Source organism: Corella eumyota, chromosome 3, assembly GCF_963082875.1.
Source record: "Corella eumyota chromosome 3, kaCorEumy4.1, whole genome shotgun sequence".
NCBI classification, from domain to species: Eukaryota; Metazoa; Chordata; class Ascidiacea; order Phlebobranchia; family Corellidae; genus Corella; species Corella eumyota.
Window position 1 is genome coordinate 17,756,321 of NC_137492.1, and position 16,948 is coordinate 17,773,268.

General features: G+C 30.9%; 2 protein-coding genes across 2 annotated transcripts; one reads left to right on the forward strand and one right to left on the reverse strand.

Moving 5' to 3' along the window:
• Positions 1–1,572: 1,572 nt before the first annotated feature.
• Positions 1,573–3,027, reverse strand: LOC145745846 (pulmonary surfactant-associated protein D-like). Its single transcript, XM_082564018.1, has 2 exons — positions 2,748–3,027; positions 1,573–2,613 (listed from the first exon to the last, which is right to left on the reverse strand). Exons 1-2 carry the CDS (start codon positions 2,965–2,967, stop codon positions 2,375–2,377), a joined length of 459 nt encoding a protein of 152 aa, XP_082420144.1. The 5' UTR covers positions 2,968–3,027; the 3' UTR covers positions 1,573–2,374.
• A 681-nt stretch (positions 3,028–3,708) lies between these two features.
• Positions 3,709–16,347, forward strand: LOC145744769 (RNA-binding protein 5-like). Its single transcript, XM_082562711.1, has 20 exons — positions 3,709–3,796; positions 5,174–5,300; positions 10,506–10,705; positions 10,783–10,894; positions 10,980–11,043; positions 11,524–11,606; positions 12,090–12,161; positions 12,292–12,340; positions 12,740–12,897; positions 13,144–13,341; positions 13,441–13,471; positions 13,553–13,608; positions 13,710–13,850; positions 14,329–14,484; positions 14,587–14,728; positions 14,792–14,904; positions 15,071–15,216; positions 15,293–15,370; positions 15,481–15,636; positions 15,794–16,347. The coding sequence occupies exons 1-20, from the start codon at positions 3,777–3,779 to the stop codon at positions 16,050–16,052; spliced, it is 2,361 nt and encodes a 786-aa protein (XP_082418837.1). The 5' UTR covers positions 3,709–3,776; the 3' UTR covers positions 16,053–16,347.
• Positions 16,348–16,948: the final 601 nt, after the last annotated feature.

Here is a 16,948-nt window from a genome sequence, read left to right on the forward strand (position 1 = left end):
CTATATCCTGTGGACCTATTTTTACATTAAAAACAACATGAATATTGTACGAAATATTTGAATTTTAATATCCAAAAAACTTAACTTTTTAGTTGGATTTTATCTCGATTAAATATATTGTACAACACTTCGTTTGTTTATTGTTTATGGTTATTGCTTTTTATTGCTTCAGGGTGTAACTCGTTGTTGACAGAATTAAAAATATAAAGTACTGAAACACCCTGCTATTATAACGCAATTAACCAGCAACTCCCACATTTAAAAAGTATAGCTCAAGTTAAAATTCGGGAAAAAACCTGACTTAAATTTCTGAAGTCTGAAAAATACCAGATGCTATAAAACAAATAAGATTTGACTTAGTCTAACCTTAGTAACTCTATAAGCCTTATCGTAATGCTTCAATGGCCATATTGAACGCATTCCAAGCATTTATTTTCTGTTTTGCTTCAGCCCTAATACCGCTGAACTAAGAAACTAAAATGTCGTGAATTAGTTTTTAGCGTAGAGAAATTGGCTTTACTTAAAACGCCCTGAACGTAATGGGTTAAGTTGTTTGCACAATATATGTAATGTTTGCACTCAGTAAAGTATATAAGACAGCTTTTCTATTGTCACCTATTTCTTACTACTGCTCTATATGAATGTTCTTTGCGAAATAGTTCACTACACACCGACTGCTGTTTGTTGTAAGCTTAAAATAGGAAAATGTTTTTAAAGCATATTTTAGGATAACCGTAATTAATCAATGTCATCATTTCCGAAAATAAACGAAAGTGTGTACTGGGAACTAGTACTTTAAACGAACCAGTTAAACTAGTGGTAGTATATTAAAACCTATTTATTGCCTTATTTTTCTTAAAATTTTTTTTATCATCTTTATACCTTGTTTAATTTTAATATAAAGACTAATGCAATGTTAAAAATTTTTATTTAAAATGCTGTACTTTCCCAACCAAGCGATCGCTTTAACATAAATTTGTCGTGTCAATTTTGTTTAAAACTAAAGGAAGTTCAGTTTGATTGACTGTATTTAAAAATACCGTTAAATTTGCAGGAGGGAAATTGTGTTTATTACTTTACTATACAATGTTCGTAAGCTATAAGTGTAGCTGATTTAGGGGCAGCGTGGTGTAGTGGTAAGAATACTTGCTACACCACACATAAGGTCGTGGGTTCAATCCCCACTGATCTCATGCTGCAGCGCCCCTGAGTAAGGCGCTATAAACGGTATGAACTCCTGCTGAGCCAGCATTTAATCAGCAGCATATTTATCGAGCAATTATAATCTATAATATCCAAAACTGCCACAGGCAACTCAAGACTGGGTTTGGGAGTAACTGATGTTACTCTATGTTTAAGTCGCGCATTCGACTTTCCCACATCGAGGATAAAGATATATACAAAAAAAAGTCTACACGCAAAAACTTTAGGGGGTGTAACATTTTTTTTTTGTTTAATTTGTATAATAATATGTTGGAATTACACTTAACGTTACGTTTTTTGGATAAAATTTCACATAAAAACAATTATTGTATGTACAATTTAAAAGAAAAATTATGTGTGTTGTGTTGATGTAATCATGTTAACTTTTTAATAGGTTTAGTGAAACAAAAGTTAAGGAAACATAATGGATTTTTTAAATTTAGATTATATAGTGAATCATGAATTAAAATACACTTATGATAACTAGAATATGAAAAGGTTATAAAAAATAAATTCACAGGAATTACGAAATCACAACAAAATTTTTAATATTTTAGAATATTGTTTTTTTTATATTTGTTTTCAAAGTTTGTATATTTCAATAATTTTCGTAAGTTATTTCATGTTCAACATCTCTCATTCTAACTTCTGGTGTGTCGCCTGAAAATATTTAAAGATTGTTAAATTTTGATTATTAATAATAAGTTTTATGAATAATACAATTGAACCTTCGTTAAACCTATTATAGGTATTGAAATTTTTATTTTCAATTACGACCAAAAGTTTAAAATTTATTAGTGAATGGGTGCTTTCTTGTAATAATCTTGGTTGAATAGTTTTAAATTAATTGTGTTCTGATTTTCGTATGCATTGAACTATGCAAAACGAAAACAGCCAAGAATAACTTTTAGGACTTACTTATTAGCTTATTCATTTATTTGTTAAACCAGTTTAAAATAATAGTTTTTATTTTTTTACTTAAACGACCAAACTATGTTACAAAAACTACTTCAAAAATGTCAATTTGCTGTAATGTAACATAACTTGTTATGTTTTAAAACCTACCTGCTGTCGCTTTCTTCATTTTAAAAATTAAAAAAATATTTACTAAAACTGAAATGAGTAGAAATATTCCGGTAACTCCCCATTCTACAGCAGTAAGACTCGTCCGCTAATGTAGCAGAATGTATCGTCCGCTAATGTAGCAATTATCATCATTCCAGTCAAGATTATCCCATGGCCTCATATAAACACAGTTTTCACATCCACCATTATGGTTGGGTTCACCGAAACCCCAGCTCGCTTGGCTATCATTTACAAATTGCCCATCTGGCCAAGCAAACGAAGAACTTGTGTTAGCGCTGGTATATCGACGTAGGTCAATGCAATATGTCTTCCAATCGTGAAATTCTAAAATATTTAAAATTTGGTTTAAATCGAAATAAAATATTTAATTCGACAGGTTGTTTTGATAAATAAACTATAGATTTGCAATTCTGTAAAACTACAATTACTCTGAATAATCGACTAAAATTTTAAATTACCATTAAATGAAGAAATAACTTGATTGAGAAAATTTTGAACCCCACGAGTTTTGGGAGTTGCCAACGTTGCACCTAATTGAATGCACTTCTGTTTTGCAAAAAAATAAGATGACACTTCATTTTTACTGATGTAAAACTCAACACCATTATAAGTATACCAGTTGTTTCCGAGTACAACACTTAAGTTTAGAGCAAATAGAAGTAAAGCTAGCCTGTTCATTTTTAAAACGTGGTATGTTGCCAACTTACAAAGCTGTAACAACGTAATTTAGTTGCTTGCAGCTCTCTAGTTTTTATTTAAATAAATAGCGGGTATCTTTTAATAGGCTTTAATAAAGCTATTAATAAAATATTTGAGCCAACGTAATTGAATGATGAGTAACCTATTTATTCTTTGGAAAGAAAAAAGAATGTAAAAAATTTCCAACGTTGCTATAAATTGTTCTCTAAAATGCTTATGCAAGTTTAAGAACTTCCGTAATTACAATAGAAAAAGAAAATATTTTGTATATTTGCAACAACGCTATAAATTGTTAACTTATAAACGTGTGTAGTTATTTATTTTACCAAAATGTCACACGACACTGAAACTAAATATATTAAAACCGGCAGCGTGGTGTAGTGGGAAGAACTCTTTCTACACCACTTATGAGGTCGTGGTTTCAATCCCCACTGATCTCATGCTGTAAGGCGCTATAAACGGTATGAACTCCTGCTGTGCCAGCACTTAATCAGCAGCATAATTACCGGGCAATTATAGTCTCTATAATATCCCAAACTGACACAGCCAACTCGAGATTGGGACGGAGTAACTTGTGTTACTCTATGTTTAAGTCACGTATTCGACTTTCCTACATCGAGGATAAAGATATATACAAAAAAAAAGTATTATAATATCTTTATGTTTCTCACTTTTCGGTACAACACAAAACGTGCACATTCTCTGCTCTCGGTGGTTCTTATTTAATTTTGGTTTGTTGCAAGTTAAAAAATTGTTTTGTCCGCGTATAAAGCGGCTCATGTTTAAAAATGAGTAGAGAAATTGGGAGGTAAGATTTTTTTAAATAGTTTTTATAGTTATTATATTATTTGTTTGTAAAACTGTTAGCATGTAACGTTTAAACAGTTTCTGGGTTTGGTGACCATGCCATAAAATAATTAAAATCTTTATGTAAACATTAATACTTTTGGCATGTTTTAAATCATTAAATTGATTTTGTCATTTTTTCCCGTCGCATTGTTGTAATATTAATTGTATATCGTATTTATTATTTACTTTTATCAATGCGCGAAAAACCAAAATAAAAAAAAAAAAAACGTTACGATATTTAAGAAACAGATAATTAAGAAACAAATATTTAAGAAACAAACGATATTTAAGAAACAAACCAGTAAGTAAGCTGTAAGCATACAGTGATTTGTAAAACAAAATAATAAAGTGTTTACACACTATATTCACAATTTTTTTTTATTTTCTGTAAACAGTTGTGCAAACCTTTTTTTTTTTTTTTTGTATATACATATATCTTTATCCTCGATGTGGGAAAGTCGAATGTGCAACTTAAACATAGAGTAACATCAGATACTCCAACCCAGTTTCGAGTTGCTGGTGGCAGTTTGGGATACTATAGATTATAATTCCTGGATAATTATGCTGCTGTTTAAGTGCTAGCTCAGCAGGAGTTAATATCGTTTATAGCGCCTTACTCAAGGGCGCTACAGCATGTGATCAGTGGGGATTGAACCCACGACCTTGTGTGTGGTGTAGCATAAGTTCTTACCACTACACCACGCTGCCGGTCTAACTTATGCTTGTCTACTTTTGTACACTCTTAATTGTTGAAAACATTTTTAAGATTGTATTTAGAAGATAAAGATAGGCAATTTACCGGCATCTTGGTGTAGTAGTCAGAACACTTGGCTTTACTACTTGAGGTCCTGGTTTCGATCCCCACTGTGTTTATGCTGTAGCTTCTTTGAGAATATGCTTTTAACACTTAATTACCAGGCATTTATAATCTATAATATTCCAGACTGCTAAAGGCAACTCGAGACTGAGTCTGAGTAATAAATGTTACTCTATGTTTAGGTCTTCAAGTTAACCTTCCAGTCTAGAAAGTGTGCGTGCAAGCGTAAAAAATGGCGTGACTGCGCGTGCAGGCGTACTACGATTTTCGGTCTACGCGTGCACGCGTGATTTATGTTGGCGTGCTTTACTTAAATCTGGCTTAAATTTACAAGGCGTCAGCACTGCGCGTGCACAAATCTTTTTAAAAACTGAAAACAAAACTTAATTTCGGGCATGCATTTTTTTCATCGAAAAAAATCTCGTGCGTGCACGCTGCCCTACTTTCCAGACTGGTCAACCTTCCTACATCGAGGATAAATAAATGTAAAAAAATTGGTTATAAATTTTATTATTTCAGCTACCATATGTATACAAGAGAAGAAAGAACTTACCCAGACATGAATGAAGGTTATGATAGAAGAAGGGAAATGGAGTGGAATCAATATGTAGCACAAGGGAATTTACCCAGGAATACTGGCAACGAAGTAAGCTTTTTTGTTTTTGTTTGTCAATTAATTTGTTTTAAAATTTTGGTCTATATATCGCATACCAGTGTTACTTTATTAAAAAAAAAAAAAATGTAACTTGAAACCGGCAGCGTGGTGTAGTGGTAAGAACACTTGCTATACCACACATAAAACTAAGTTTTTTTTATTTTAATTAATCAACATTGATGATGAACAGCTGATTTTACAGTTAAGGTGACAATTTTGTTAAGACTATATAGTCAATACAATTGTCAAGTACTAATTTACTAAACCTAAATGCAAATTTGTTTTTTGTAATTTTTTATTTTGTTACAATAATGTAAATAAGGTATAAAGTAAAAGTTTTTTGTAAACTTGAAATAGTTTGGTAAAACAAGATTTTTGATGGCAAGCATTATTAATGTGTGCATATATTTATGCTCATTTGTTAAGTCTAAATACATAGCAAAAGAAAAACACTTTGTACCATAAGACCCCTATTCTTTTAAATTTAATAATTTATTTTCATATAAAAAAACATTTTTTAAGTAAAATTAAAAGTCAAACACTGGTTTCTTTAAAGAATAAACTGGCAGCGGGTGAGGATAAAACCATGTGCCCTTTGCTGCCTGCTAGCGGTGGCGCTGGGCATAAATTTTCTGATTTTTTTTCATTTGAAAGACCAGGTTGTCCATGCATCTGGTTAGACACCCAGATTTCCTTTTTTTGATCCGACGTTTGTTGTTGTTGGTTTTGTTGTTGTTTGTGCTGTTGTTGTGTAATGTTTCTGTAAACATTTGGTGCACTTGGGCTTCTGTACAAAGAGTTGTCACATTGAACTGTCAAACTCTCTTGCGTGCTTTCTAGAATAATAAATTGAGAGTAAATATTTAAAGAAATTTAAGCGTAAAATTATGATAATCCCTTCTAAGACATTAGCACATTAATATTTATGAGACTGCTTTAATTTGGGCCTCATCGACCTTTTATTTATCTTTTTAAGGTATGCTGCACTATTTAAACAAATTAAATAACCAATTTGCAACTTTATTTTTTACAGTATAGCGTGCACTTAATAAAGTAAAATTAATATTGCGGCGCCTTAATTAAACTGTGTTCAAGCAAAAAAAAAGGATATAAAATATATTTTGACATAAAATGAGATTGGCTAAATAATTAAGGTTCACCTACTGTTTAATAATTGATTAAAGTTCGTTGAAAATGCAAAAAAATGAATGCTTTTAATTTTCCTAATTGTGTTAGCAGAAAGTTGGTTGTATTGATTTTATTAAAAGCCGGTTTTAGTGTTTGGTTTAGATTGGTTTAGTCACAAGTTACGGAGTTTAATAATTAAATTTTAATGTTTTTTTTTGCACTTATGTCAGAATAGGTTTTTGTAATATTTTTTTGTAAGAAAAAAAATACCTAAAATTTTTAATTTGTTTACATATAAACACCCTTGCGTAGTTTATAAATATTTTTTTTTGTAACCCCAAAATTAACTTTTTAACATACTTGGTTGTTGTTGGGGCCGATGGGAAGAAGTAGTTGGAATATGGGGTGACGAAGTCGGTCGCTTAATGTAAACTTCGGTGTAGACGTGCTCACTCGTTTGTTTCTCATGAGGAACACAGCAGTGATGATGTTTCTTGTCTGAATTACAAAAAAAAACACATATTTTTAATTTTTAAATTGCAATTTTTTGTTTTATTTTAGTAGCAATATGGGATAAATATTTGCTCAAAAATCTATATAAAAGTTTTAATTTTTTCCATAACTCAAGTTTAAATAATATTGCAGATGCTAAATAATTTAAATCTTTATAAACAAAAACACAGATATAATATTAAATATTCAAAACAAAATATTAAATAAAAGCCATATTGGTTTAGACACAATTTTAAAATTTTTTAAAAATTTTATTTTGTACCTGCCCCTTGCTGGGTATTCCCCATTTTCTTACTGACCCTTACTTCTGACCCATGTCTTGAGCTCATCGGTGGTGAATGCATGTGGTGGGGGTTAGTGGGTGAACGTGCCCCCCTTCTACCCATATCACACCCTCCCCCCTTTATATTTAAATGGGATCCTGACCACATAATATTCATGTTTTTTTGTAATTTAATCAAACTTTGATGATAAAAAAAAATAACAAAATATTTCTTCAAAACAAAATTATTTTTTTTAAACTGACTTCCCTAGAATAAATATTTTAATTTTTGTATGATAAACACAATGTTTAAACTGGCAGCATGGTGTAGTGGTAAGAACACTTGCTACACCACTATGAGGTCCTTGGTTCAAACCCCACTGCTTTTATGCTGTAGCGTCCTTGAGTAAGGCGCTATAAACGGTTCGAACTCCTGCTGAGCCAGCACTTAATCAACAGCATAATTACTGGGCAATTATAATCTATAATATCCCAAACTGCCACAGGCAACTCGGGACTTGGTCTGAGTAACTGATGTTGCTCTATGTTTAGGTCACACATTCGACTTTCCCACATTAAGGATAAAAATATATACAAAAAAATTTAACTATGTTTTAAATGCAATGATATCTCTCTTTAGTCCAAACATTTATTTAATTTAATATTTTTTTAAATTTTTATTATATACACCTTTCTGAAGGCAAATCCTAAAAAATAATATTTTCAAATATAATTTGAAGTTCTTTATTTCTGTCTAAAGCTATAGCACGTTGGTATAAACACAGTCTATATGTTTTGCCTTCTTATACCTAAATGTCTTCCCTTTTTCTTCCAATCCCTATCTATAGAATACATTAATGAAATATTAATAATAAATGAGCAAGATCTGTTTTTCTGTTTGTGTGTTAGATTAATTCAAACCAGCTTGATGATTTGATTATTTACGGGTTGCAAGCACTCTTTTTTTGCTGAATTTTAATCCTGTTTTTTGTAGTTTTTAAAAATGTTTTACTTAAAAATGCGTCGACTTAATTTAAATAATTTAGGTTAATTTTTTTTTCGCTTCGGTTATTTTTATTTATTTTTTTTTGTAAAGGTTACGTAGATCTGTCATTACATTTTAACTTATACAAAAAAAGTTAAATTATTTTCTGTAATTACAACATGAAATCGGCGAATCGATAAACTGATTTCTCTATTAGGGCGAAAAATATTTTTCGATTTTTTGTGATGCGATAATTCTGCGCCGCTAATCGAATTTACATAAATTTTTCAATAAAAATTAATTTAACTGACAGCACATTAAGATTTGGGGTTTTGCCATAAAGTAATAAAATACAATATTGGCTTTTGCGTAACAAAAAAAAGTATAATCTTTTAAATACATTTTTGCGTAATTATACGGCTATGATATACCAAATTATATTAAAAATCTTATACAAGTTACGTTAACTAGAGTTAATTATTGCAAGAAAATGTTTGTAATTATTTTTGTAAAAATCAAGTTATTACTTTTTTTGTATATATATATTTTTATCCTCGATGTGGGAAGGTCGAATGCGCGACCAAAACATAAGTAAAATCAGTTACCCTGACCCAGTTTTGAGTTGCTTTTGGCAGTTTGGGATATTATTAGGGATGGGCTGAAATCCAAATTACTCGGATTCGACGAGCCCGAGTATTTTGTCGCGATACTCGGCCGAGTCCGAGTACTCGGTTATGACGTCATTTAAACGTATATAACTGTTCACGAGAATCTTTCCCGCATAATTTTAAAACTGCAAAATCTGCCAAAAAACACGTACTTATGGATTATAAAGTGTTTAACATTGGCAAAACTACTTACCATAGCAATATCATTTTAAGTCTAAACGAAAATGTTTAAGTCTCAAATTTATTATGCGTAAAATTTAGTAAAAAAAGTGTAGTAAAAAGTGTATTAGTTGCGCAATTGTTGCTTAAATAACGTAATATAATTGAGAGTAGATTATAAATTATTAGAAAAAGGCAAACCTCGCGTTTTTTATGTTTAGTAAATCGTATACGATCTTAAATGACAAATTATTACTCGGCGTCCGAGTACTAAAAAATGCTCGACGAGCATGAGTATTAAAATATGCTTAATACTCGGGCCGAGTACTCGGACTCGGATTCGATTGGCCCATCCCTAGATATTATAGATTATAATTGCCCGATAATTATGCTGCTGATTAAGTGCTGACTCAGCAGGAGTTCATACCGTTTATATAGCCTTACTCAAGGGCTCTACAGTATAAGAGCAGTGGGGATTGAAACCACGACTATTAAAATTTTTATATTTTTTTCGAAATGTTTGTAATTATCTTTGTAAAAATCAAATTATTACCATAAGTGCAATGCATTATTATTTCAACTTAGCATGCTAAAATGTCAATTCTTGCTACACCACACATGAGGTCGTGGGTTCAATCCCCAATGATCTCATGCTGTAGCGCCCTTGAATAAGGTGCTATAAACGGTATAAACTCCTGCTGAGCCAGCACTTAATCAGCAGTATAATTATCGGCAATTATAATCTATAATATCCCAAACTGCCGAAAGCAACTCAAAATTTGGTCAGGGTAACTAATGTTAGTATGTTTTGGTCGCGTATTCGACCTTCCCACATCGAGGATAAAGATATACAAAAAAAAAATTACCAATACTTTATGTTACTATACGGCCAATAAAAAAAACATCTACTAATTTATACCATACTAGCTTTGGCTATGCAGAAACACATTAATAAATCATAAGGTGGTGATAGTTATGCAAAAATATAACAGCTAAGGATAAGAATAGCGCTTTGTTATTTCTTTATGATGTCACAATATCATTGCTGAGTGTATTGTCTGACGCGCGCGTTTTTATTACCGGTAATTATTATACGAGTTTTTTAGTGCGAGTTAATTATGTTGAAATGACGTCATAAAATTGCAACGGAAAGTAATTAATATAATTGTTTTATGGTTTTGTTTATTGAATGTTTTTTTAAAGAAATTGATTATTAAGAAAGGTTATTCAAGTTGTATAATGATTATTCGCATAACTTTCTAATTTAGCACTATTTACATTTAATTACGATTTTATTTTTTTATTTTTATTTTTTTGGTGACATGACCTTACACCACTTGACCACTTGAAAAAAATATGTAAATAAAAAAAATTTAAAGGAAAACTTAAAGTTATTTATTTAGAGAAAATTTAAAGGAAAACTTAAAGTTATTTATTTATGAATTTTATTAAAAAAATGTTAAATCGATTGTTTACTCTAGTATTCTTGGGAAGATACTGATCGCAGGAGAGATTTCGATTCCCGGAGACAATTGGAGTCGCCGAACATGAGAAGAAGATCACCGGTGCGACCAAGATCCCCGATCCGACAAAGATCTCCTTTTCGGGATCGGAGGCAGGATTGGAGGAACTCTCCTCCAAGAAGACAGCAGAGTCCAACCGGATTAGACCCCCAGAAAAAGTAAGAAATTTGTAAATTTTTATTAAAATTATGCTCAGAATTTTTTGTTCAAAATTTGATTTTTTTTATTTGCAAAGTGATCGATATGATGATCGGCGAAGATCGCCTCCTCGTGACAGGAATTGGGAGAGAGGAGCCTCTGCATCAGTTGTACTCCGAAGAGTTCCTGAATTCATCACAGAAGATGACGTATTTTTTTGTCTTTTAATATATATAGCTTTTAGTTGATGACAAAAACTTTTTAAAAACATTTTTTTTTTGTTTTTTTTAAAAGGTCTGTGAAGAAGTAAAAAGATTTGGAGCTGCCATTGTCGTAGTTAGAATGGAATATGAACAAGGTTAATATTCTATTTTAAATAAAACAACTATTTCTTTTTTCTATTTAAGTATTGCCGTACCAGAGTGTTGTGTATTAAGTTTTTTGAAATTTTGTCTTTATCGCTCTGCGTTTAAGATTATATCTTAATTTAAATGTAAAAAGAAGGTAAGTAAAAAATGGGTAAGTATGAGTATAAAAAAACACGATTTTTAAAATAGTCTCTTCAAGTAAGTTTTTAAGATATCCTCAAAACTAAGCCTAAAAAAAACAAAAAATTGCAAATCAAAGTTGACAAACTTTTATCAGATGTTTTAAAATTCAAATTTAATATTTTAACGGAAATTTATTAAAAAAATTTTTAAATCTCCCCAAAAATACATGAGTACCCCTAAATTAAAATATGTCCCTTACAATTCATATCTATGAAAACTTAAGAGTCAAAGTAGCCCCAAATTAATTTTAAAAAACACAACCCTTGACACTATCGACTATTGGACAGGTCCGAGTGGTACGAGCGATCGCATCTGCGTTGTTGAGTTTCAAAGAACAAGGGACGCTATTGGCTGGATGAAAGAAAATGAGGTCAAACTTCGAACCCCGAGCTTTTTGCTCACTTGAGGGCAATAGTGTGCTGCGGTGGCACTTGCCCATTTGTTGTGTTTAAATTATTGTAAAATTCTGGTATTTTGTGTAGTGAGGTTTAGAGAAAAATTTTGTAGTTAAGTTAGAAATAAGACGAAGAAATTCAGATGGTTTATTTTTTATTGTGTTTTTATAGAAAAGATAAAGATATTTAGGTATTTAGAAAAGAATTTTAGGGTATATGGAAAACTTATTCTCAAACAGAATTAATAGCAGAATAGTTAAAAAAAAATTAAAAATAGAATATTGCAGATCAATTTTTAATTTTTTGAAAAGTTTAAGAAATTATTTATGATTGAAGGAAGAATAATATATTTACTGTATTGGGTTTGGTTGATTATAATATGTAATATACTGGAATTCTTTTTGGAATTATTTTCAAATATCTACATGAAAATTTATGTATTTTTTTGAATTTTTCAGGGTTCCTTGCGATTAAAACGTGAACGAATAAGCATGGGGTATTTTAATGAGGAAAGAAATAATGAGGACAACGTAAAATTTGTTTATTAATTATTTAAATAAAGATTACCAAAAAAAATTGTATAAATAATAACTACTTCTATACTATTCATTTAAATATATGTTGGATTTTGCTACAAAATATTTTTTAATTTATTTTTAGAGAGACTTTCAATCTAAAAGAGGTTCTTACAAATCAGAACCAACAAACAGTAAAAAAATTATTTATTTTCTAACACTTATCATTCTATGTACATTCTTAAAGTTGAAAATTATAAACTAATGGTCACAACGCTTTCTACACTACATGGGTTTCTACACTACAAGCCCCAGTGTTCTTGAGTAAAGCGCTATAAACGGTATGAATTCTTGCTAAGCCATCATTTAATCAGCAGCGTATTTATCGGGCAAATATAATCTATAATATCCCAAACTACCACAGGCAACTCGAGACTGGGTCGGAGTAATTGATGTTACTCTATGTTTAAGTCGCGCATTCGATTTTCCCACATTAAGGATAAAGATATATACAAAAAAATTAAATTTTAAACTTATTTTTTATCGTAGTAGTTTGTATTTTGTTTTAAATTTAATTTCAAAATTGTTTTTAGCGATGATTGTAAAGGGACTTCTTACCACAACTACAGAAGAAAGTATCCGAAAATCATTTGAATACATCACCCAATATCCTATTGTTGATATCAGACTAGTTAAACATAAACTTGGAGTTTCAAGAGGTTTCTGCTTCGTAGAATGGAAAACAGTAGAGGTATAATACTCAGGTCGATTTTAAAAATATAGCACCCTTGAGTAAGGTGCTATAAATGGTATAAGCTTTTGCTAATTCAATATTTAATCACCAGCTTAATTATCAGACAATTATAATCTATAATATCCCAAACTGCTAAAGGCAACTCAAGACTGGGTCGAAGTAACTGATGTTACTTTATGTTCAGGTCGTGAAGTCGACCTTCCAACATCGAGGATAATATATTTAAAAAAAAATTTATTTTAGGAGTGCACAAAAGTGTTAGAATATCTCCGCACAGCCACTCCACGTTTCCATATCGACGGCCGCCATGTTATATTGGATTACAGCACACCGCAAGGCCAACCGAGGACCTCTAGTGTCCAACATTCAAACTCGACGGCCAACACTGCTGGCCAGGTGGCTGAAGCGGCAATACAGGCTGCACAATGGTCAAAAAGAGAGGTAAAATATATTTTAATTTATTTAAAAAAAAATTTTAAGATAAGAAAAAAAAATTCGTAAATTTTTTGACAACTTTTTTTGAATTTTTTGCATGTGCAGCAAGAACGAAAAGCATCAGAGAATTATAAAGGTAATTTAATAATTTTAATGCTTTGATCTTTGTTGTAAAATTTAATTATTTTGTAAAGATTAAAGTTTTGTATTTATTTAGAATCACAAAAAAAACGTAGTCCAGTTCAACAACAAGAAACTTCAAGTGCTCAAAAGGTAAAAAAAATTTAATTAAATAAAATTTTAATATCACAAGAATAATTTTTTGTAATTTTTATTTAAAAAAATGTTGTTATTTAATAAAAATTTATTTGCAGACTGAAAAACAAACTACTGGGCCTAAAGTTTTCCAACCAGGTCAATATCCAATCCCGGATACAACCAAGTTTCGATATGACTCCACTTCAGGATATTACTACGACAACCTAACTGGGCTTTATTATGATGCCAAATCGAGGGTATATATATTTTTTTGTATATATCTTTATCCTCGATGTGGGAAAGTCGATCATGCGACCTAAACATAGAGTAACATAAGTTACTCCGACCCAGTCTGCCTGTGGCAGTTTGGGATATAATAGATTATAATTGCCCGGTAATTATACTGCTGATTAAGTGCTGACTCAGCAGAAGTTCATACTATTTATAGCGCCTTACTCAAGGGTGTTACAGCATGAGATTAGTGGGGATTGAACTCACGACCTCATGTGTGGTGTAGCACGTGTTCTTACACACCACACATGAGGTCGAATTAATTTATTTGCCATTTTTTTGTAATTTTGTATATGACCTTGTCTGTTTAAAGTTAAACTAATTATTTTTTTTTGATGAATGTGTTAATTTTGGTTTAGTGTAAAAACAGAAAAAAAATTTATATATTCTCCTTTAGTGGATTGATTTTACCAGACTTCAAAAATATATTTTCCTTTTTTTTAGTATTTCTATAACAGCGCCACCCAGAAATATTTATACTGGGATTTGAATAAGAGAGATTATATCATGGTCACCAACGAACAACAAAGTAATCAAGATGAAAGAAAAGAGAAGGAAGAAAAGAAAGAAAGGGAACAAAAGAACGTGAACGCAAAAAAGGTAAAAAATATGTTTAAAAAGATAAAGTTTTTAAAATAAGCTACTAACCTATAAAGATAAAATTCCTATTAGATTTTTTATAAATAAATAATTGTTTATTAGATTGCAAAAGATATGGAAAGATGGGCAAAGGCACAGAACAAGAAAAAGGATGAAGTAAAAAGGACATTTGACGAAAATCCGCCGACGAATCCAACAACTTTAATTCCCCCCGTAATTCAACAAAAGAAAGAATCACATACTGGTAAGTAACAAAAAATTTTAATTTTTAATTCATTTTTTTTAATTTAACCTAATTTTTTCGTAGTTGATGCTGCGTATAAGTTATTAGAAAAACAAACGAATGAAATTGAGAGACAGGCTGCAGTACAAGCTGCTTATAAGAATGACCAATTTAAAAAACCAGATCTTCTTTCTGTAGTAAGTTTAATAAATAATTTGCATTTTTAAAAACTTTTCTTCTTAATATATCGTTTTATTTATTTAATTTTTTTAAAATAAGAAAATTTTTTTTCAATTAGACATGTTTTTTTTTTAAATGTGTGGTTCTTTATTATAACCACTATTTACCATATTTTTTTACCAGCGTAAACCATCCAACCAGCAGCAGAGTAGTTTAGGATTAGTTTCCTACCAGGAGGATAGTGATGAGGATGCAAATCAAGAGGAGGAAGAGGAAGAAGATGAGGAGAAGTTTCTGGATTGGAACAAACTTGCTTGTTTGTTATGCAGGTAAGTAAAAAAATATTTAAAAAAAAAATTTTTAATAATTTGTTGAAAAATTAGTAAAATTTTTTTTAATTCAAAGGCGAGGATTTTCGAACAAAGAAATGCTCGTCAAACATGTTGAACTATCAGATCTACACAGAAATAATCTAGAACAAAGGTAATTCTAATTAGTACATTTAAATTTTATTAAAAAAACTCTTTTAAACTATTTACCGAATGACAGAATTATTTTTTAATTTAAACAAATTTGATTTCCTTTTAAATAAGGAGGAAAAATAAGATGGGTAGCATGATCCCTCGGAAGACCCCTGCTTCTTCCGAGCCTCTGAAATACAGAGACAGAGCAGCTGAGAGGCGGAAGACCTTTGGGACCACTGCTGCTCCTTTAAGAAGAAATCAAATGGGGAGCAGAAGAGATCCAGTGTAAGTATTTTGACTCTTTTTTGTGTAGAAAAAATTTCTAAACTTGTGATTCTAATAATACTTGATATCCAAGGTTTGATTCCCAACTCTAGCTTTTTAAAAATATTAAAATTTGTTACATTTTGAAAATTTTTTTAAATGTCAATTTTATTCTTAGACCGTTTGAGCAACCAACCAAACATGGGATCGACGAAAATAACATCGGTAACAAAATGCTTCAAAAAATGGGCTGGAACAAAGGGCGGGGTCTGGGTAAGTCCCAGGATGGGATAGTTGACCCCATCAAAGTCCAGCAACGATCGAAGGGGTCAGGTTTAGGGATGAGGGGGTCAACTTATGGGTTAGATGGGTCAGAAGGGGATTACCGATCTGCTGCAAAGCGAATTACTTATGCCCGATTTCAGGAGAGTGATTAGTGATTATGACGTCATATTTAGTAACTATGACGTCATAGAGTTGGGTCGCCGACGATTTTTAATAAAATATGACGTCATGGAATATATTTTTTCAACATTGCGTTTTACAGGCCAAGGGTTGTTAGATGTAAAAACATAAATATTAAAATTCTTGTTTTGAGTTTATGGGGCATTTTGGGGCTGAATAAATTTAAATACATTTGTGGATTGAAAATGTGATATAAATGTCAATCATGCCTTATATTTTTGATATCTTTTGTTATTTTTTTGGTCGAATAAATGCTGTTTTTGTACTGTACAATATAATTCTATATTTAAATTTCTAAATTTAGAAACCTTTATAAGTCTTAGTTTAAGTGTTTAATTTAAATGTAAGAAATATTGGGGATTTCTGTTGGGCAGAATTGGGGCTTATTTTGTTACAAAAATATATGTGGGTACTTAAAACTTAATCCAAAGGTAAGTTAGAGGCAAGATTACCCATGTTTATGTTTAAGTCATATGTTAACTATTGCAGTTTTAAATGTTTTTGTAGTTATAAGACTTATAAAACCATGCAGTTTAAATTAAACGCGTTTTATCACATTTTCTTTTGTGAATACCTGCTAGACTGCTATTTTATTTTTCTGCTCCAATGATAGAGCGTGACATTCCAAGAAAAACGTTTAGGAAATGCCTACAAGGTGTCAAAATTACATTTAATTATGTATTTAGGTCCATTGATTATGTTTAAAATATACTGAGTCGGGTCAGAACCAAATAAATTAAATATTGGGCAATTTATGTAGAAGCAAACATGGCGAATAAATGCATTTACAAGTGCATTACCCTATCATTAATAAGCCCACTGTACAATCAGACTAAAATCATGCGTTTTTTCCTATTAAAAGAATGTC